Below are 23,680 nucleotides of genomic sequence, written 5' to 3'. Positions count from 1 at the left end.
GAAACGTGAAGCAAAAAACGATTTCGTTTTGTGGAAAGGAGTTATCGTTGGTCTGGCCTCGCCGTCTGCCTTTTCGTACATAAGTACATGTAGCGGTACAAGTGTATCACTGCAAGCTACTTTGGACGCTAACAGCGAGAGCGTGTCTGTTTCATTAACCGTAATCATCGCGGAGTCAGTATAGACGCCTTGCCTTGTCTGTCGTTGTACACACCGCATCTTCAATCATCTGCGCCATCGATACTAATTCATGGTTCGTCAGAAAACATTGACCGTCAATTTAAAATATATTTGCCAGCTCATGAACAAACAATAGATGGCAATGGATGATGTGGTTTGAAGACTTCGCAGAATGTCGATGAAACAACAAGGTACTAAACAATGGCAAAATGCATGCAGAGTCCTAATAAGAGCCTGCTAGTGAAAGTGCAGTGTAGCAAACAAGTCGGTAGCTTTTGTTGCTAGGAAAGGTCCCGTAAACGCGTCATCACTTGTTTAACTGCCGGCCGGCCAACTGCTTGCTTGTCTTGACATATTCCAAGAATAAAATACAGCGTACCAGAGCTATGCGGACGCACGCAGATTCATTAGGGGCATATATAAACCTTATAAAGGCGGGCAGGTAGGCAGGCAGGCAGGCCATAGCCACACCTGTTCTATTATAACCATCTGCCTCGGTGATTTACATTTTTGTTGCTGAGTCTCACAGGAATGCTCACAGTATTACGACATCGAGATTTGGATTGAATAATATGATACGGAAATGGTGTGTGTGTGTATATCGCATCTCCCTTATATTACATCGAACACGAGCACACCAGACGTTGTTTTTTGGCTACCATAAGAAATCTAAATCATCGATTCTCTATAAAGCGGGTGATTGTGTCGATTTTTTCAGAACTTAGCACGTTTAGCATAGCTTTAATTCGTTATCCGTCGATCGGAAAGCTTCTCCACAGCGTGGGTAGAAGTCGTTAGAAACGTGAACGCTTTGGAACAATCCTTTGCTTTATTTTAGCTGCCTTTTTCCTTTTGTCTTACCAAGCACAGGTTCGTTAGCCCCGTTTTCCGATAATGGTGCGGCAGCATGGGTCGATGATAACCCGGTCCAGAAGAATGCCAGGGAACGCTAGTTGTATTTCTCGCTCGTTGCTGCCATTGTCGTTCTATTGCGATCAAATGCAAGCTTAATAACGTGAACTAACCCACTCTAATCTGTCCCTTAGCGCTGCTGTCTATGAAACTGCTTTTGATTGGAAAGATATTATCGGGCAGCATCGTACCAGTTAGGCTGAGCGGCAAAATCGGCAGCGGTCCATCAGAGAGGTAAAATTGTTACGAAAAAGAAACAACAAGGATGAAAATAGAGGGTAAAGAATTCAAGCTTTTGACGATGCACCCAGGCCCAGTTACGCTGCTGGGTAACTGCCTGCGGCTGCGTATTTGTGTGTGTGTGTGTGTGTGTGTGTGGTGTGTGTGTGTGTGTGTGTGTGTGTGTGTGTGTGTGTGTGTGTGTGTGTGTGTGTGTGTGTGTGTGTGTGTGTGTGTGTGTGTGTGTGTGTGTGTGTGTGTGTGTGTGTGTGTGTGTGTGTGTGTGTGTGTGTGTGTGTGTGTGTGTGTGTGTGTGTGTGTGTGTGTGTGTGGTGGCGAATTCGAAGCCGTCTCGTTATCGAAAGCGAAAAAAATGCATGGTCATCCTGATGCCATTTCGTATCAATAAGTAGCCATTGACTGTGCTAGCGATTCATAATACGGGCCGGCAAGAGCATGTACGTGCAAGATCGAGCACTCAGCAGTAACGCTGCAGCATTATCGTATACATTACTTGGGCGAAAACATGCAGACCATGATGATGACGAAATAGGGAAGTGAGAAATGGATAATAGTGACTACTCTGTTCGACAGACGCGCAGATATGATTCCATCGAATTACGTGTCACGAAAGAGGCCGAATAAAACGACGATCAGTTACTGGATGTGACGCACAGCTAATTGGCACTAGAAGGCCGACAGTTTTGACCCTCGTTTTGTGTTGTTTAGTTTGTACTTTAAGTTAATTGGAGCTTGAAGGGATAAAGGAAGTACAGTTCTGTATGAAATAAACTTCTATAGCTGTTTGTTAAGTATCGACGCTATTGATAACAAGTAAAACTACTAAAAATGTATGTACTATTAAAAATGAACGATCGACCGTGATGTAGCTGGTATTATTTGTATGTACATAAAAATGACCGCATACGATCAATCGAGTTCGTATATCAAATGCTACAGTAAGCAACTTCGAGAAAGTACCGTAGCCTCTATAGCTCCTGTAGCTCAGCTCACAAAGCGGCATCGTCTTGTTGACGATGCTATTGGCAGCAGCAGCCGATGACCCACATCGACTGGATTCAGAATTACTGACCCCAGCTGCACATCTCCACCGTCTTCCATTACCGATGTTCCCATATATGGCTATTAGATGTTAAAAAATGCGTTAAACGTTATTCGTGGGACGAAGTTATGGCTCTCAGGCGGTCGAATATGTAACGCATATACTGTCGGGAGGCCGACTGGAATGTGCGACTTTATGCCAAAATAAATCCTTACGCCTTATTCCGGCATGGTAGCGTTGGAATACATATAATTGAACTGGCCAGCACTGTTTCAATGGGAATTCAGCCTAAACTTATATATAGATATGCGAAGCTGCTTACCAGATGCTGACGCAAGAAATTACCGACTGCGATCTGCCACAGAGGTACAATTAAAACTATTATATTGTTGAATAGCGAACCTGTTGTTGTTACCTGGTCTCGATAATTGGTCGGTTTAGCTTCGAATGCTTATTTCTGGTTATAAAGGCGGTTAAGGACTCCAGACTCTAGCCTCTAATATGTATATATACTCATGGGACGCCAGACGCAGTAACCATTCCTGTTGAATACAGCTGATGCTGCACAGACTAGACACTCTGTACGTGAAGTTTTCATATATATAGGTGTGTTGTGAGGTTGCGGTCGCCATTGCCTTACTGATAACTTTACTAGGTGGGCCCTAGAAATGAAACTAGACCCAATCATCTACTCTGTTATGTAAATTTGCTTATACATTTTATTTGCTGCTTCTCCATTGCTGTGCTTATTTTTTGAGCACATCTTGCCGTCGATGCTATATATATAGCAGCTTTCCTAGTCTACCCTTTCCCCTTCCTCGAAATGCGGCTTCGGGGGGTAATACGTGCCCTAGTACGTGAGTCTGAATTGGGTGAAAACACGGAGCCTCTGGTCACAGCTATTTTTTTGTCCTCAGTTCGTTGAATCTTGTGCATTCTCACTGACGGTCTCGGATGACGGGTTAAAAAAAGTTCAACTTGTACACGACAAAAACGATCTTTTCTCTTTGTCTAGCAGTTACAGCTGGAACAAGTGTTCAATAGTTACAGTGATTAGTGTAAGTGGGTGGCAGACGACTCTACAGGCAGCTGCACGTCGTTTGGCGACCACATCGACTACTATCTTTGAAAAGTACTTCCATGAGTAGCACGACTACGGCCAAAGCTCGCAAGGAGAAAACACATTGCGAATGTATCAGCTTGTGAGCACCAACTAAGTAACAACGACGACGAATCACCAGAAACAAAAACAACTTTTCCGCCCAGCAAAAGTGTCATTGGTGACCACTATTTGACAAAACGCCATGGCAACACACAGCGACTTTGTTGACAAGCGCTTTGTTGGATGATTGCCCACTCATTTAATTTGTCGGTGCGTCGCTAGACGAGCGGTCGGGCAGGAAGCGTTTAGCTGTAGTTTTTTCGGTTTCGTTCGTTTGTCGAAAATTGGCGGGCAATAAGAGCCATCGCTCATGCGCGGTGAAGCCGAGAGGCTTCAACGCTTCAACGACGTTTCCCTTTAAGTTGGTGCGTGTTTGCCAGCGATGCTGGTAGTTAGACGGTGGTTCTTGATATCCGCCGCTCTCGTCACGTACCTGCCGCCAAGCGGCATCACCGTCTTCGTCCTCGCTGTTGTTGCACGTTCGTCCATGCTTGTGGCATGCTATTGAAACCATGTCGATCAGCAGCAGTTTCAATTGCTGGCGCGCCATCGAGCATCGAGAGAGGCCATCGGGTAGCTGAAATGTTAACAGCATTTGAACTGTTTAGTGGCTTTGCTTCCTTGCCTCCTCGTTTGCTTGGTCAAGCTGGCTGACCAGTATGGGCGCTGAACGCACGACTGAGCAGTAGTTCGTCAATACATTTTTTTGTTAGTTTGTTTAAAGGGTGCCTTGCGTTTTTTGCTTTATAATCCTTATAAATATAAGCATGATATGACATCGTCTAACGGAGATGTCTCTTTATGCATGTATCCTGTAACGAGTTTTTTGTTATCCTCGTTGTTCGGCGAGGGATATTGACCTTCATGTTTGCCCTTCTGGCGACAGCACCCCGAAGCTTGCTATTTCCATACTACGTTCATCACTTTTTCATCGAGTTCGGCCACTCTGCTCACTGGACGACAAAAACGTCCGTGCTTTTTCCGTTACTATCGTTGTTAGTTGATAGTAGATTGTGGTACTTGATACCAGCAGCAACGCGTGCGTGGGCTATAGAAACAATTTCCATGACCTGGACGATGTTACATGCTAAGCGAAGGATAGAAGATATATTCCATTCTTTGCTAAAATGATTCTCTCAGTCGCTTAATTTACACATCTATTTTCGGCGAAACAAATGCGCCTATCCCCCCCCCCCCCATTCATCCGTTATAGTAGATATTAGGTGGTCCATGATGGTGACTGGGCTTGATAGAATTTCTAATATTAGACTTCTTGTTGCGCACCGATGAAAGTACGATGCTTTGCTATTTATCCTACTTTTTTTTTTATCAATTTAGCATTCATTAACTCTTCGGCTACACATGGCTCTCAGCCTTTTACTTAATAGTTCCAATGAATTTATTCGTATGCGTTTTGAGATAGTAGAATCGATTGCAATATGGCGCTACTTTATTGAAGCTTTGAAGATCTGGGCAATTTTGTTTTGTCCCTTCATAATCGCGCCATTAATTGGGATCGTTATTAGAACTTTTGATCGTCGATATCGTCAGAATCGGGATTATGAGAGACGCTTGCTGTGGAACTTCTTAAAGAAGTTCCACAGCAAGCGTCCCGTTTTTAAATTGTTCTAAAAAACACGAGTAAGACCAAGGGGGGAAATTCAGCAAGCATTAACGAGGGGCTACAGGCCGACGAAGACAGAAGGTGGACAAGTATAGATAACAGATATTTAGCCAATCGCAGAGGGACTCGGTAGCCGCGTCGAGCCATTAGAACAGCCACTGAAGCAATATGGCCTTTCATATCGCCGCACCTGTTCTGTTGTTGTTGGAACTGATAGCAAACAACAGAACAAATCAGCCAGCGCTGCCGCTTGCAACAAATAGTTGGAGAGATTGATATTGACCTACAGAACCATGATAACTTAGCTGTTGTATTTTAGTTTCGGCGTCTGTCGACTAAGGGCGACCCAGGGCAACCCAGAACGACCGCGAGAAACAAGAAGCATAATTATCATGATAATCGCAGTTGTGCAATACATATAAATGTAAGAACAGGAGCACCAAATTGGACACCCACCGCTGCTGCAGCTTTTGTAGGAATCTACTAATAGGTAACAGAATAAGCTTGACGCAGCACTAACAGCCGAACTACTGGCAGTAGAAAGATAGATTCGTTGCTTGATTGACACAGCCAACGAATTTACGAACAAGCGTTGAATTTTAGAATAAACTACACAGCTCACAACTTAGCGGAACTAAGCCATCTTCTATAGTTATACAGGTAAGAGTATGAACGGTGATCAAATAAATTAAACAATTTATATAATGGTTGTTCCGAACGAACGCTGTTCGCCAGTAAGCGTAATAGCGGTGGCTGCAGCTCCCCCAAGGAAAGTTGGAGGATTGAAGCTCGTGTAAAACTTATCAGCTCTGTGCAGGCGAGTAGGCTATTGCTATAAGAGTTCCCAACGCTGATTGCCTCAGGCTGTTATTGGTCAGATGACGAATAGCACGAAGAAAAACGACGACGTAGCGAATGAACAAAGGGGAGGGCAGGTGGTGAAGCATCGATTCTTGGCAACGACAGCTGATAATGCTGCAGCATTCGTTGCTGCTGACAGAAAGTGCGCGGTCTATTCGAATGGCCGGCCAATGAACGTTGCCGACGACCGAAGCGAACAAAACAGAGTGACAGGCCGCCTAGCGTACAGGACAGAGTTCTACGTGAGCACGCAGATCGACGGCGGATAGACAAGACAGCAAATAGCGGACGGATGCCTGCCAACGCTATTCAACATAGTCAGTGCAGCCGGAGTAGGCATAAATGTTGGGTCGTAAGAACTGCAGCGACTACGGGGCGCAGAAGGCAACGAGTGGCGTTGGCTGCGCATGCCCGATCGGTCGACCGCCGAGCTGTGAAGATGGCGGTGACGATGCGTGTCCGAAACGACGGCGTTGACGGTAACGGCAATGATGACTGTAGCAACGGCAACAGAGTTGTGCACGAATGATCAAAGTGCGATAAAGAAACAGCCGAATCGCGCACTACTGCCATAGCTGCAAGCAAATGCATCACGACAAAATGAAAACCAGGAAGTAATCGCAGTACAATACTTATGCATTACTGAGCTATAGCGCTAGGCAAAGTTGCCTATTGGTGCCATCGTTGGCGGCGCGAAACTCCGCCGAAGCTGTAAGAACCACAATGATATGATAACGAGGATAGGAACAACAGAAGCAGTAGCGACATCCGTCAACGCCTTAGACGGCTGACTGCAGTGTTTCGATTGTAATTTCCAGAGTGGACAAGAGACTCGTTGTGTATCGGTGGATAAGGCAAATAGGTAAGGGAAAGAAAAGTCAGAAGAGCCATGGTGATAGCGCTGGAGATATCGTGACGACTGGGTTGATGATTACGCGAACGATGAATACAACGGAAGGACTGCAACGTCGGTGAAGAAGATGTTTGCGCTCATCGGCGTAGACACAAGAAACCACCGAAGAAAAAATGGCCGAATGAGCAGCGAAGAAAACGTACAACGTATGCATTGAAGAGGTACAACACTGTCCTTTATACTAACAGCGTGGTTGGTCGTCATCGTTGAGGCTGACCGTTTTAACAGCTCTGATCGACGAATCTTGTTGTTCGTATTGTTTGCGACTACCTAAGGACGAGCTGCTGAGCCTCTATCTGTATGTTTTTGCTGCTACTGCTACTTGTCGCTATTGATCATAGTCCCTCATCGTTCAGTTGGGAAGAAGCCCTTGTACAACCACGATCGAATCTGCTAGCCCGCAGATAGCAGCCGAACTCGTCATTGTAGATCAAGCAGCTGCATGCTAACCGAGTAGTTTGACCGGTGGCAGATGTTTCAGCAGTTTAAAGGTGAACGGGCAACGCTCGCATGAATTATATATTAAAATAGGCAGACTGTCTGATCTGACTCATTTTATCCTTGCAGTGGTAGGCTCTCGGTAGCCATCTGCCTTGGCGCGGGATAGCGCCAACCAGTTGGCCATTGCTCTTTACAGCCGATCAGTCGGCACTGGAAAGTTCAAACCGTTGAAAATATTATACGTACGTAACAGCACACAGCCTCATAAATCTCATTGTAGAGTTACCGAGCAGATCGTAGTCGACCGTGGCCGCACGCTAGCTAAGTAAGCTGCTAGGGTTTGATTCAGCGTCGGTTGTGTCGGCCAGCGAAATCGATAGCGGAACAGAGAGAGAACAGGACTGATACACTTGAAAGAAACAGACGCAGGGGGAGAAAAGAAAAACGATTGCACGCCATATCCGCGTTACGAGAGTCTCTCCGTCACCGAGACGCGTTAAGCAGCATGGTGCGGAGCGTCGCTGGGGCGCTGGTGATGTACGCCAGCTGAACTGAACCTCCTGTGGCTACACGGCTGTGTATCATTTCTCTGTTGTTAATGCTTCTGTCGTTATTGTTGAAGGTTAAACTGGTGATGGCAGTATAATGAATCAAATTTTTATCACTATCTATTCTAGCGGCGGACGACTAGGCTTATAGCTGTTGTCGCGATCAGTTCTTGTTTTCTGTTGCCGGTAGCGACTGATTCGCACAGACGGGGGTCCACTTTGCGGTTCTATGACTATTCAGCGTGCTGTGACACCACTGAGCAATTCTATTACAAAGTTAGCCTTTGTGCTAGAGCTAATAATAGACGCTAGGTACAAATAAGACTCTATGCGTTTGAAGTTTTGCCAATCGACTCCATAGAATGATTCGCACCACGGTGACACTGGCAATACGTAAACTACTATAATTGCTTTTTGATAGCTGCAGGACGTGCATACGTAAAAAACGCAAGCAAATGGATGGTTATCGGCTGGAGCAGACTGATGAACATCAACGGCGGTGGTCGCTATTCTACTGGTAGCGGTAGTAGTTGAAGAAAATACTGTATTTGTTGTGTCGTGATCGTGGACACCAGCAGACGATCCCCCGTGGAAACTACGCCGATCAAGCCAGTATCCGTCGACAGCGACCCTAATGTCTTCGTGGCCAAATAGGTGATGTACGGTAGCTGCTGAAAGCGGCAGCAACAGCTTTATCGAGTGACGCCGATCCAGATTGGGCACGCACCGAAGGACGAGACTGCCGTTAACAGTAGGAACCGTAGCACTGCCGGTATTCGAACTAGCAGCTGGGTAACTAGCTGCTACTTCGACTCGCCGTTGCTCACTCGCTCGCCCGTTTGTTTGCAGTATCCGGCTGCTGTATGTCTGTCTCCCTGGCCCGGTCATAGAGACGGCCAGATATAGACACTGTTGCTGCTGGCAGGCTGGAAACAGCAAAGAAGGCGAAAGAGCAGATGGCGAATGTTCCACTAATCGCCACTGCTGTCGCTGTCGTAAAGTTTCATGTTGGTCTGCACTATCTATACACAAAATACGTTGGTTTATAGCACACGAACAGTTTCAACTAGATAGTCTCGTAACAAACACATTAAGCTCTTTTTTTCGATTCTTTGCTTCTATGGGCTGGATCTGTCTCATCGGTGAGGCCAATTCGATGTTTGAATGATGCTCTGTAGACAACGGGTAGTAAATGCAACCACTGGTACTCCTTGGTCTCGAAGACCGTTCAAACACATTATGTTAGAAGGAAATTACCTGCAACAAATGCTATTAGCGAGTAATCGTTAGGTTCAGCGACGTTTTGTTAAAGGAACAAAACGCGCACCGCGCGGGCGCACTTCTAACAAAGCCAAAACAGTAGATGTATGACACAATGACATAAAGTTCCGGAAGCCTACGAGGCTTTTTAAAGTTACTTAGAACAATGAATGGGGACCTTATAATAAGGTTGAGTTATAAACGGCGATCGGTCGGTACGCGTTAGCTCTAGCATTCGTTCATCATTATCACCAGCACGGTCGTCATTCTCCTTATCATTCGCTAACTTTCTAACAAATTAGTGCCGCTATTTGAACGTATTAGTGCTGCGAAGATGGCGGTACGGCTATGTTACCGAAATGGGTCTGTAGGACGGAGCGTGGATAAATGATGGGGCCTTGCCCACCTGTAGCTGTCGGCTGACTGTAGTACTTACTACTTTAGAATCTACTGGCGTTGGAAAAACTGAGCTGCGTCAGCGCGCAGTTTAGCCGCGACCCATACCTCCCGTTTAGCAATTATATCCATATTAGTATCAGCCACTTGCGATCTCATGTTTGTAAATTTCCATTCACGTGATGGCGCTGCTTGACTTTCAGAGCTGCAACGATCACTGTCTGCTTCCTATATATTGGCTACGACTTCGTCAGTTTGGTTAGCCGGTTGCTTATTCGGAGCGGCAGTAACAACTGTGGCCGGCCAGATAACGGCTGGACTTCTAACACCATCGTGCCGGTTAAAAAAAATGACAGCTGGAGTGGGAGTCAAATGTAACAAAAGCTGTGCCCAAAAAATTATGGAAACGCTGCCACTCTTCAAACACACGTTTGAAATACTCTAGATCGTTGATGAAGCAGCGACAATGGCGACAACATGGACGAAGTTTCCGTAACGTCAGCGCGTGCTTGTCAGTCACGCAGTGGTAAAACTATAAAGTGACAGCCTATAAGCTTTTGATGGGGCAAACGATGCGACAAGGAAGGTAGGCAGTCAAGTAGGTGTCTGGACCAAAGCAGAAAACGGCGCTGCCTGCTTCTACAGCTTCTACGGGTAGGCGTATAGGAAACACGTTCCAGTCTTCACGGATTCTCTGAACAAGCTTTTTTTTTTTGCTGTCTTCTTTGCTGGCTTCTTGCTTGCCATGTGACGGAAAGTTTGAAAATGCACGGAAAGTACGCTCAAGGGAGGAAAGATTTCGCTGGGGTTAGGCTTTTGCTTTAGGCAGAAACAACTCTTTTGGGCCTTGCACACCTACCGACCAGGAAAAGGGAGGAGGCGAGCTAAGTCACACACAGCAAACACAGGCGTTTCCAGGTACGTCTTGTTGAGGTTAAATAGACAAACGGATTTTAGGCACTTAGGTGGCGTTTGGTCAAGAGGCTCGTTAAGTAATGGGTAGTGCTGCGGCTGGTGAAATTTTTGAGTATATATTTCTGTTAGATCCGCGCGACTTTCTAAAGAAAAGCCACTTCTACAGGACATCTTAAAGAATACCCTTTTTCTTACCCTTTTTATCACAATTCAGGGCAACCGCAATAGGAAACTAACAACTTGGCCTAAATTTATGCATACGCCTCTTCTCCTGGCATCATCACGCTTGTACCAAAACGTGGTGTAGCATTTATACGAAACGTGTATATTATTAAATATACAATAGATACAGTTCTTTAAGCCTTGACCGTCTCATACACGAGCGGTTTTTTATTTTCACTCATTAAGAATCAAGTTGCAAGTTTGTTGCTTGGTAACTTCAACTATAAATTTCAGCTCACCCGATCCTTGCTTAATGGTTTGGCCGCGCTAGGGTTCACCTTGCTGTTTAGCATTGCAGTCGCTATTACTCGTATTATTATTCTAATACACAAGGTCCGCCCTCTCCGTCTGGAATCGTTTGCGTCGGTGAAGACTAGGTTTGATTGAACGCGTATCACCGGTGAGCGCGCAAAGGACGGCGATCAACGTTGTGAGCTGATGCTGTCAAGGCTGATGCGAAGAAAGAACTGTTCATGAGTCATAAAAATAAAATTTATAGTAATCACTCGATGGTGGTCATAATTATTAGTACGCTGCTGGTGGTGATCGATTATAATGTATCGTATAAAGTATAAACTTTGAGCGAAAACATCAAAAAGCGTAAGATTGTTTAGGGCGAAGCAAAAGCAATGAAAAGGAAGAAAAACAAGGAGGGATAAGAGGATGTAAATATAGATTGACGTCGTCGCTAAGTGAGCCGCTCGATCAACTACGAGCACGAAACATCTTTTCGCTGAAATTGTAATCATAAACATCACAGTCGTAGTGACGAACGATCTATTTTCATCATTTCTGTAGCTTGGTTATGGTGCGTATTATAAGTTATTCCTGGTTGACAATTTAAAAACGAACAGTTTTTGCTAGTATAGTTATATCGTTGATCCTGCCCGTTGCACATCGCTAATATTTGTGGTTTTCTCCAAGATCCTTAAATCAGATTGAACACCCATGGGAATGTTTTTTCGCTTGATTCCCGAAGCGTTGGGGACGTACTTGCAAACAGCCGCTCCGAGAACTTCATAAGACAAGAATGACCCGCGACGACAGGTATTCAGAAGGGTATTGAGGTTAAGCGTAACTAATGAGCAGTTAATGAATTTAGCCACTAACTAGTAGAAACACATTACTCCGTTTTCGCAGATAGCAAGCAAATGGCTCTTTTGGTAAACAGATTGACGCTGCTGTGTTCAAGTACCAAACGTAGAGTCAATCGATTACTTAAAACCTCACTTACAAAAACAAACAATTAATTTTATGATTTTTTTTAGCCGAACCTGTCTATGAGAGAATATGAAATGGACCTTGAAAGCTTGAAAGAAGAAAAACTAACTAAGGAAATTCAGTTCAGCTCGCAAATGTAGAGTAATAACGTTTATGAGTGTTGTTTATCTTTAAAAAACATTATCAATTTCTTGTTAGGCTTCTAAACGTTCGTAAGGGCATATAGCAAAGTAAGAGTGAACCGCGGCGATTTCTGTAAATGGTATGTAGAGTAACAGATTCATTACTCCAGTGGGACGAAGGCCGTTCTAGCCATTTTAAAAAGCCGTCGGCAATTTTGTTTTCGTAGACAAGCAAAGCTTATTGCTTTGATTGCTTTTAATGGACTCGGAAGGACCTACGAAACATCTAATTTGATGCATATCTATTTTATATTAATTCTTAACAGCGGGTTTTCTATTTGCGCTTGTGGACAAGGGTGTATCGTTAGTTAGCGACTCTCAAGGAAGATAGTCGCTTGTGAACAAGTTCATAGTAACAGGCTGTTGTGCTTTTATGAATTGAATTCGAAATGACCGACGGCAGACAAGCGCAGGTATGCAGAAATATATCAATAGACTTGTCTAGAATACTCCTATCCTATTAGTGGGTTTCTTTGTGAGATAACATATTGAAAAGGAGCTTTACATCAGCGCTCTTACTCAACTGCCCTAATCCACTTACTTCCCGTAGCAGCATACAACACCTAGAATATGTTCTATCACTCGCCCCATCACCGATAATTACAAATTATTTAGTATATATCAGTTGTCTGGATAATCTCGTCTACTATACGGAAACATCAACCTTGCTACTTAACTCGACTACAGCAGTTGTCGAAGCTGCTCAAAAGTTAGCAGTCAAACACTACTGTGTTTGCGTTGCGTGCCAATAAGCTTACGATTGTCGCAGTAGACGTTTAGCGTTGGCGGTGCCGTCGTATTGGTACCATATCGTCGGTCAGCGGGAAATGCGATGTTTGTTGTCGCTGGTGGCTCCCGCTATCGCGTGATGTCCGCATGACTTTGAGGTCTGTTCTGTTTCTCTCTGAATGTCGTGTAACCGTCGGACCAGTCAAACGACACCTTCAAAGGAGCCAGAAAGGCCTTTGCTCGGACAGTTACCACTACCAGCGTCCTTCGGCTTCTAGCAGTGGCGAAGGCAGGTCACACTTCGTTGGTCCAATTGATCGAAATCACCCGCCCACTGGCTCCACCAAACGCTGTGGCTATCGTAGGAAATGCTGGTTATAGTGAGATCACTATAATGGTTGGGCGGTTCACTAGTTTGCTGTTGTCAGACCGTTCCTGGAGTAAATCGGGCTTAGCGGACAGCGAGTGGATAAGCGGAAGAGACAGGCTAAAACGTACGTAACGATCTCGATCTGTATCTGCGACAACAGCGAGATATACGGAAAGAGAGATAACGCAGCCCACTATGTGTTCTAGACGCCGAGAAGGTCCATTCATAGATTCTTCATCTTTTGCACTTTCATTTGGAACAGTAATACCCTGGGGCGTTCTGTTGTTTGCTGACGCCGTTCGAGAACTGACAATCGAGTGAAGTATATCTAGGCTAAGCACATTTGAAATTTGGACAAGATTTATGTTTCAACCGCTTTTAGTGCCTATCGATCCGTTCTTCCTACATCGACGCGTCATACTCAACTTAGGTATTGTGGCAGGTTTATTACTTATTATTTTATGCACCCCGGTGCTACAAATCAGAGGGGTAATCTTTTTTTGGTATTCTATTACGGCCACTGCGCCCAGTCCGTATTATTGAACTGTAAGCAAGAGACCAATTTTATTTATTAATACCATACTTCTTGTTACTTAGCAGTAACGAATAATAACTTAGTTTATCCCAAACTAAAAGGCACGAACAAGTTTTTTTTTTTTTTCTAATCGCCATTGTGTCACGCTTATGCTTGCACGACTGGCCTTAAGGTTTTCTTTGAATTTCGATGATTATAATGATTTGGGTTAAAATTTGGAAAAGTCGTGCTCTACTATTTCAGTCCTTATTTCAATTCTTTAATTTTTTTTTACGTTGGCGTTTATGATCGCCCGATTTGAGTGTGCACTTCTACGACATTCTGTTCCATTGTCTACTAAAACGTCTATTATCGTACAAATATACAACAATATAGTAGCCGCCTACACGGGGCTTAAGGGGAAGTTTTGCACATATCATGCAAATAGAAAAACGACGTATCGGAGTTAGCAGTTACTCTGTAGATGAATAACATGTGTTACACCCTCAATGGCAGATAACAAGAACAACTAGACAATTAATGGCTCTGAAATAGAACCAATGTTTTCTTCTCAGGATGAAGACAACACGAAGGTCTCTGGTGTCGGTTGAATGATGAACGACCCTTAAGTGGTGCGGAAGAACGAGTTCGTTCAGCTGAGTCGATAGTGTGTCAAGGCACCCCTCGCGTATTTTACATTATATTGCTGATACCAATGTTAACAGTGGTGACGATCACGACGGGTAACGAAAACGTTAGCTAGCCTCAAAATGGCTTTTATTCGAGTTCCCCCTCCACTTTTCGCCTTCTAGCTTTTGGTGGCAATGACTCATTGTATAGGCAAAGGTCGGCTCAGAACCGACACAGAACAATAGAAAGCCAGAAAAAATTAACAGTAGGGAGACACTAGCATAGCTTCTAACGATCTGATTGCGTCAACGGCATGAAATCACGCAGAAGAAAAGTCAGACAAGCCGAAGTGACATGATCCTCAGAAAAAGATAGCGAAAAGTTGGAACAGCTGACCATTAGACGGCAGTGTAATATGACAGGCTTGGCTAAGGCTGAAAAATCGATCCTGAATGCATTAATTTTCCTTTATCCATTTTTTCCATGCTCGCTTAATTTGAAGCGAAAAATCAGCTGCGCTTTAAGGTGGTGTATAATTACTTGTGTTACATACAAAGAAAGGTGACTTGGTCAGGTTTGATCGATGCTTTCAATTCCGCTATTTTGGTAAAAGCCGAGTGTCCTTAGCTAAGGCAGAGAGAACTACGACGAACAAACTTGTCAGGAAGCTCTTTGTTGTCCATTTTTACTTGGGGTTTTGCATTAGACTATAGGCAGCATTTCCCAGTGTTGATGTATTCGGTAGCCGGCAACAATGATCTTCGCTAGAAATATAGTCGCCGCGCCCTTAGATCGCTTTGCCCAGCCGTCGTCCGGACGTTATAACATTGACAATGTCATGACCTCTATCTAAGGAAGACCGTGGACCTATCTAAGGAAGGCCGCGGACAAACACGCGTGGACGCAGAAAGAATGGACGCAACAAGCATAAAAGTCTTCGTGGTGTGAAAATTGGACAGCAGCTTAGAAATTTGTGTGTCTCAACGATTAAAAGGGATGCGGGGTTTTCGTAAAATTGACGAATAGTCAAAAGAGGGCTATCTAGTTGGAAAAGGCAATTTGATAACTTCTTTTCTACCCAAATGCTAGTTGTGAAGATGTCGGAAACGACGAAAAACAAATTTGAAACTACATAAAAACATTAGTATAGAAAAAAGGAACGCGCAGTGCATCAATGTTTCATTTAATTTTTGCCGCCATTATGACAATGGCGGCCGTAATCAGTGAAGCTGGAATGATCGTCGAACGAGATAGTTACAACTATTATATGTGTTGAAAATGTCTGCTAATGTTTGAAAGTCTGTACTAACTGCAAATTGTTTGTCGCTACAAGTAGTACACAATGATAAGAAAGCTACTTTAAATGAAATTGCTGAAAAAAATACCAATGTTTGTCTTGACATGTTCTCCACTGTATGAGCCAATCGTCATTGCGCTACAAGTTGCCACCTTTCGCTGAAGTGTGGTGGCGTTCCCTTCTATTCTACGTTTGTCCATTAAACAAAAAAAATACACAGGTACTACTCTTCGTGGTTGTCAACCGGCCGATTAACTTGTCCTTGATTAGATTTCTCACCTACGAAACTTCAGTGTGTTGCGCCTACTCTACTTTGTCCTGATGAAGTAACCGTCTGTAGTGGGCGCAGGTGTCATGCCACGAGGGGCCTTTTTTCTTTTTTTTTTCTCGCATCTTGTTGCATGGAATGCAATACAGCCATCTGGACAGCAAGTTATTTTCCGCCGTGGCCAATTTCGCTTTTAAAGTGGTCCTGCTACCTGGGCTAATATACGCAGCAGGTATGGTTATTATAGCATGTATTTTGAGTATTAGAATACATTCATTCGATGTTTTGCCAGCTGGTTCGTTAAGCCTAAACACTCTCGGTGGACGCAACAGTCGCTGTTGACGGTGCTATACCCACTAATGGTGGCCTTTAGGCTAATCGTCCAATAGATCTGCATACGTGTGGCATGATACAAGAAAATCCTATGAAGCGTTTGCATTGCAGTCACTGTTACACTGTTCTTCGTGGTCCTTGGCCAACTCCTTGCGCGCATGAACACCGCTGCATATATCTTTTGTTACAGTTTAGTTTCATCTGCTGCTGCTGTTACTTTGCGAAAACTTTCTGCTTTCAGCAGTTGAGTTCTACGATGGCTTAAAGTCAGGGGAGCGAGAAGGTGAGCCTAAGCGGATCGCGCGAACCTCTAGCTATGGTATTGCGTTTTACTGTCCCCTCTGCTGTCTAAAATTATGTTTGGTCGTGCGTATAGTTGTGCTGTCGGTATGGCGTCCTTTGTAGGCATGTTTTGTTGTCCAGTAGTTGTTGTTGCCTTCAAGCCGTCACGGCTACCATCAGACTTGAGCAGACACTGCCCAGCCATCCCTTTAGTAGCAATACTAATAGCAAGAACAGTAGCAGTATTTCTTGCTATTGATATGCACAGATATATATATCTGAGTGAGTTTGTGTGTCTCTGCATCTGTCGTTATGTAATACGGCATCGTGCCACCTCGGTAATCTTCTGACGCTGGTTGACACTGATGTTGGGGCTGGATCTGTGCGAGTATGTCTTCGCGCTGTGTTAAGCATCGTCGGCTTTGGTCTGTTTTTGTCATCAGTGGTGACGCTCGGCTTTACGGCCTGTCGGCCTTATGGGGTCAGCTACTGACCAGCAGCAACAACTAGCAGCTAGCCGAACCACTAACTGCTGCCAGTGGGCGCAATAGCAGTACAGCGACGGGAGCCCACCATCGCCACGCGGAGGGGCGGACGTACAAGCGAACGAGTCTCTCCTATCCGAAATCGTCCCCAGCCCCGACAACAGCCAGCCAGCCAGCCAGCCAGTCAGATGACTATAAAGACAAACACCGTCGTTGCGTAGGTACCAGGTAGTATGTAGGTAATCAGCGGCTCTATATGCTGCCTGCTCTATAGATGCAACAGGCAATAGAAGATGCATGCGCAGGCCGGCAGACAGACATAAGGGACAGTTGGGCTATCTAATTGACGGACTGAGGGACAAAGCAACACATGCAATAGACGTAATATGTAGAGCAAACAGCGCGCAGCCAAGCTACACGATGCGGCAGTCAACCTCGTTTTCTTTAATATCTTTTTGCTTAGTTATCGAGAAACTCAAAAAACACCAGCCAATCAAGACATTCACATACATATACGCACGTACGTTCTTTTACGAGGTACTGCATATAGAAAGAATATCGATGCACTAGGGATGCAGTAGTATAAAAAGGTGCATCTGTTTGAATGTGGGTGTGTCAGCAACACGATACAGCTTCTGGTGGCCGTACACAGCCGCAGTATATAAATGTATTCTAACACACAAATAGGCAGTCAATTACTTAGCCAATACACGGAAACGATAGTTACTACTGAAGAGTTAGACGAAGACTAACGCGCACACATTTGCGGATACTAGTCGAAAACGCGTCATTACTATAGCAATCATGATCGTTGGTTTCTGATGCTGCCGCGCGGACTCAACGATGCGATAGGGCCTGCGTCGTTTAGTGTCTACGTGTATGCTCATGTGGGCGCTGTGTGTTCTCGCTGTGTGTCGGGTATCGTTCGGCTTCAGTCGGTTCTACTTGGGCGCTGTATTCTCTGGTGCATCATCAGTTCCTCAATTCATCCGTTCATGGTACAGCGATTTCTGGTGCCGCTAGAATATTTGTTGTTATTGTCGGCGAACGAATATTAAATGTACAAAAGTACGGTGTAGTGATGGCCATGGAATCCTGGGATAGGATAGGAAGTATAACCTATCTTGATCTTCGAGCTGTCGCGAGTCTTCTGTCGTCGAAGCCGATTCAGAGTGCCAAATCGTCAGAAGATGAGTCTTTTTTTTGTGTATGAGTCTGCTGAGTGCTGCAAGAATACAGAACAATCTGGTTTTACAAGACAATATATATCTTTTCTTATCCCTCAAAGCTTTAAGCCTTTCTAAGGGCCAATGCATTATTTCAATGTTCAGTGTTATTGTGCAAGTCGTTTGATCAGCTGCGCCGCTCCTTCCCAAGAGGATTGTCGATCGAGGACATATATGGCGTAGTACTTGGGTTGACTGCCAGATCCGAATTCTGGCAGCTTAGGTGCAAACTTCTGTAAACATTAACTGGTGTGGCTGCTAGACTAATCGCAAACAGTGGAATTCACCATCAAATCTCCATCCCTTGAGGGGCAAAACAGCAAAGAAGTTACTAAGAATCCCATGGACCTCCAGAAAAAGAAAAGCGAGGAGAAGAAGACGTTTAAAGCCGCATAGTTCTATTCAAATAAATTTTACGAATTTTACGTCAGGCAATACCGATCCCCATCTATCCATATTAGAATTGTATTTCTGACGCTATATATTATATAACAAATAGCAAAACTGTTTTCTCGAAGTTAGCACACTTAGCCAGCTGCAAACGCATCTATCTGGTAACAGCTTCTATTCCATATGTTGATTTCAGGCATTCCAGTGGCTGAGCAGAATCTGATGTTCCTGGAAGAGGAACTGAAGGACTTCCACACACTGGAGGATTACAACATCAAAGATTCTTGTACGGTACGCCTCAGTGTGGGAATGAAGGGCGGGCCAATAAACACCAGGCGAACCCTTTACCTCGATGACAAGAACACCATCACGGAGATGGCGAAGATGCTTGCTGCCAACGACGTAAGTACAATGAACGCTTCTGCCAATTTTCATTATCGAATCATTATGATTATTATTGAATAGTTTGTTCAATAATATCGTCGAAAATATACGTCTGTTCGATAGACTGTCTATGTGATTGACTATGCTACATATTGGCGGTTTTGTGCGGTAAGAATACTAGACAACAGCTGTTGATAGTCATCTTATTTAACGGTAATCATTCACTCTAATATTCATTACTTTAGCTGCGAAGTGGTATTACTGCTCTTCAATTTGCTGCCAGTGATTATCTTCAAATGCTGAGAGCTTCAGTAATGTCTTTCATAATAACGCTGTTGGTAATCGGACGTAAAATATTCTCATCCCCAGAACATTATTTGTTTACATTGGTTTTAGGGATTGCGCGAGAGATTTCCATCCATTCACAGGAAACACGTTTCATGCTTGCTTGAAAGCTACGAAGATCCGTAGATGTGTCGTAAATGGCGTTTTATTAATCGAAATTTCAAATAGAAACCTTTATTCCATTTGCCAGACATGCCCGATTGAGTGTCTACACTTCGTACGCCCTCAGCGTGATAATAGTTGTAGTAAAAGCAGTTGACGGCTGGTCACCCCACTGGTGTACCTTTCGAGACTTGAGTTAACGCGCGATTGCTAGCCAGGCAAAATGAACGATGAAAATGGCGCGAGTTTTGCCTTTGCAGCAGCTGCTGCTGCTGGCGTTGGTAGCAGCCAGAAGTAGTCGAGCGTCGCCGACGGCAGCGGCTGTTATTGGCTTGGTTTTTCTTTCGCTATTGGAATTTCTGGTAGTTGTAGTTACCTTGTTACAGTTCGCATTATGCTCGTTATCTACCATTTTTTTGAGCTCCTTCAACCTGTGTTCCTGGTTACGGTCTTCAACGGCGACTAAGTCGAAGTAACATTAGTATAACGTGATCCAAACGTAGGCCAAAGCGAATCGAAAGACAAGGAGCATTCCTTAATCTATTATATACATGGACCGGATGGCGATTATTAGTGCATTGCGAGACACTGAAGTTTCACAGTGCCTCCCTCCGCCGTTTCATTTTTTCTGTTTTATAGGAAATATCGTAACAGAGGAAACGCGTGAAGTCGTTCGTTAGACCGCGTTTAATAATATTATTCTGGCATATACCTATGATTTACGAGCCGGGACCGAACAAGCTGGCCGGATAATAATATATTGTCTAATAGCGTTGTTAGCGTAGAAATGGCGCACGAGAAAATTATGTGATGTTATTATGATTGCATATGAAACACTGTATACTGACAGTGTACACGAATTAAATTGCCACAAGCATAACACTAAAGGCCATGACCATCATCATCTTTTCATGCGTCTGCTCGTGATGTCTTATCGGCGCAGGCTTGTTCGAGGTTTCTGTTGCCGTCAAGAACCTATTTCTTTGCTTACTTGCCTATCTCTATTGCGCTTCGGTGACGCTTATATTCCTAACCATTCTAGTGCGTACCACCTTCGCTATGAGCGCCAACGATAGCCGCTGCGCGCTGACGCATTATAAGGAGTCGCATTATTTGATTTCTGGCTTCGTGGTCAATTTGCTGTGCGGACTAGCGGGAGGACGAACGCGCGGCAGCGGAGACCGAAAACATCACAGACGCGTGTGTACATTTATGGCCTCGGTCAGAAACATACGCGGATGGCAAGGGAGGGAGAGGGAACGATTGAGCGAGTGTTTGCTGAACTACTCCGCCGTTGGCTGTTAACGCCAGTGGAATTAATTCAGTGTGAAACACGTGCGGAAGCTGATTAGTTTTCGAGAGTTGTCATTATTCAATTTCCAATTGGACGGCCGTTTGTTAGTACATTTGACATGGAAGCGGCGAAGTCAGTGCACACAGACACATGTGTCGTCGTCGAAGTGAGCAGCTTCTAGATGACGCGACGTAAAAATGGCTATTGCGTCAGCGGCATAAGATTCGATTTGGTCACAGGCGTAATACATAGATAGGAAAGGGATTGCTGAGCAAGTGAACTCTCCTTGGACCGTATTTATCGTGTTGTTTAAAATATGGATGTACAATAACCCGTTCAAGGTGTCTGTTTCGCAGCAACGTATCATTATAGTGGAAACTGCCAATTTGTTTCTTGTGATATGGTCACTATGTAGCCTTGTTTGCGTAAGTTGCAATCTAATATTCTAAGGCACGAAATAATAACTGTGATGGTTTCTTGAGTCAATGGAACAAACCGTTTAAATTAGCAAAAGCAGTCCGACACACAATAGTAACCCAGTACTTATTATTACAGCGCAGTGATTATCATGACGCTGACCTCAGAATCATATAGCCACCTGATCAGTTCTTTCCTAAACTGCACTCTTATTAGAACGGCAGGAGGGTAGTCGGCAAACAGTATTCATGTGTCGACCACAAACGCCTTTTTTTTTCAATTTTGCTAAAGTGTGTATACGCATTTTACTTTTTGGCTCATAGCCAATCGCACTGCAAATGATCGCATTTCGAATGTAACACGATGATTTATAATTGAAATGCAGGCACAGTCAGATGCGCACTCACAGTCATCGATATTTGCCTGTTCGACCAAATAGGGTTCTGTTAAGTGCCTTTTCCTGACGTTTGGTCTGAGGTTGGCACTGGTCGTAGACCGGGGCTCGCCTGTGGCAGCTCTACGCAACGAATGAGCCAATAGCATTGTCTGCTGGACTGGCTAACTAACTAGCAAGGATTGGCTGACTGCCATAATCCGCCCGATCGAATTCTGATATTTGTGTTGGCGATGCTACCTACGGCTGCGTTAACAAAACTGCTATCAGTCAGCCGCAGCGCGAGGAGGAACGCCAAGTAGCAAAACAGTTTTGTCGTCTGCTAGCAGCTGCTGTTGTCGTCTGCTTAATGCTTCTCAGTCATGGCATTGTTTGCTTGAACAGTTACTGTTCTATCAGTTTCCGATGTGCGACCGTGTGATGCAGAATGGTGCTCGGTATTGTACATGACCTGGAAAGAAAAACAACAGATTTAGATGTGCTAGTTTAAATCATGCAGTTTCTAAATTTATTTCCACTCACTGTACAAGTGATTAGATCATCATCATTTTTTGTTATGACAAACTAGTTCTACGTTTGGCCAGTACTTTTGTGGATCGACAGAATCTGATTGTTGCGAAGCGGTGCCTGCAGGTTTGTAAGATTAAAACTGAACTAGTTCGTGAGTTTATTTTAACAGCCATGTGATTTAGATGTACCCAATGGCCCGTTAACACTAAACTCTTTTTGGTAAAGGACTAGACGTATCGAATTTGTTATAACTTTTTAACTGGTGTTGGTGTAGCAATACATTGCGAACGATCTGATATAATAGTGAAATCCAACTGACTGTATCTTGCACATTTTGGTTGGACGAATCTCGTAAAACTTGCTAGAAGATTGTGTGCAGGCCGTAGTGCAACGTGCGTAGGGATGAAATTCTTAGATGAAGAAACTTAAACATTTATCTAATAGGTTTACTTCTGTTATCAGTTATCGAATGTTCGATATTGTGTGGTGGTGTGCAGCATTTGAAAATGGGCTTAATATAAAATACAAAAAAATGTGCTTATTGATGAAATTATTGCTCAATTGCTTATTTATTGGAACGCTATGCATACGATATCTTGAATTGACTTTTACACTGATAGTCGCTAGATAATTTGAACGACGGCTGACATTGGTAGTAGATTATTTTGCGAAATGTGCATGTGCTCAGTCGCCATTAAAAAAAAGGGAAATAAGGAGAGAAAAACGAAGTTGTCTGTCTATCCAATCAGAATACTATCTAATTTTATTCGAACCTAAAAATCGAGGCTAACTGGAAGGGGCGCCGTGGCAATATTCTTTTATATATCCGTTTGTCTTGTAGCGACTCGAAAAGACGAGATGGATGAACGAACAAATGAAAAGTAAAATGGTAATCATGGATTGAATGAAGCAGCCTGTAACGTCAACATAGCCACATTGACCAATACAGGCTTAGTTTGGCTTTGCGACGATATAAGGCAAGAACAAGGTGAAGAGATCACGAAAAAAATATGCATACCGTGACTAAACTACGTCCTTTCTATTCGGTGTGTACTAGCGAATCAGACAGAAACGTTCTAACATTTCACCTGATAACGAGTTGCAGGCGTAGTGGAAAATCTGGTAACAGACATTTTCGCTAAATTTGTCACAAAGGAATGGTTGGTAACGTCCGGTAGCGTTTTTGCCTGCCACTAAACAACTGACGCGCTACAAGTGGCCTCTTATTACACTACTGAACGCCGTTTACTAGCATGATTCGCGCGGCGGTCACGTCCCAAAACGTTTCGGCAAATCCTGCGTGCTTTGCCGAATTCTATGAACTCTACCGCGACTATTCTTTCGCACATCTGTTTGTTACGCAGAACGGAAACAAGAGAGTGAACCTAATTCTAATTAATGACAATAAATCCATAACGATCCATCGCGAACATTCATGTTGGCCGAAAAATAAGCGTAGGGTACTGACACATTTCCGTTGTTAGCCCAACGACCTGTTGCGCGTCGTCCTGGATAAATACAAATGCACTCGTTGAGCAGCAGACAGTCAATCGTAATTAATCGGCTTATCGAACGCAAGCGATAACAACGA

At 44.1% G+C, this 23,680-nt stretch overlaps 1 protein-coding gene and 1 long non-coding RNA gene across 9 annotated transcripts in view; both read left to right on the top strand.

The window, feature by feature from the left end:
* The window catches only part of LOC111243370 (uncharacterized), a 57,750-nt gene that overhangs the window by 22,922 nt on the left and 11,148 nt on the right, over positions 1-23,680 (top strand). For 4 of the 7 annotated variants that reach the window (XM_022788817.2, XM_086992241.1, XM_086992237.1 and 1 more), the window contains exon 3: positions 18,840-19,045. In XM_022788817.2, coding sequence (XP_022644552.1) covers positions 18,840-19,045 — 206 coding nt within the window. The other 3 variants (XM_086992244.1, XM_086992255.1, XM_022788879.2) reach the window with 3 other exon arrangements.
* On the top strand, positions 256-11,226 carry LOC147758974 (uncharacterized). 2 transcript variants are annotated; one of them, XR_015329954.1, is made up of 4 exons: positions 256-371; positions 1,227-1,326; positions 9,783-10,233; positions 10,951-11,226. It is a non-coding gene; the product is annotated as an uncharacterized LOC147758974 (long non-coding RNA). The 2 variants fall into 2 exon arrangements; XR_015329960.1 differs by lacking the exons at positions 256-371; positions 1,227-1,326; positions 9,783-10,233 and adding an exon at positions 10,240-10,497.

Source organism: Varroa destructor, unplaced genomic scaffold, assembly GCF_002443255.2.
Source record: "Varroa destructor unplaced genomic scaffold, Vdes_3.0 BEIS01000001.1, whole genome shotgun sequence".
NCBI lineage: Eukaryota > Metazoa > Arthropoda > Arachnida > Mesostigmata > Varroidae > Varroa > Varroa destructor.
This window is presented reverse-complemented; position numbering and strand designations above follow the sequence as displayed.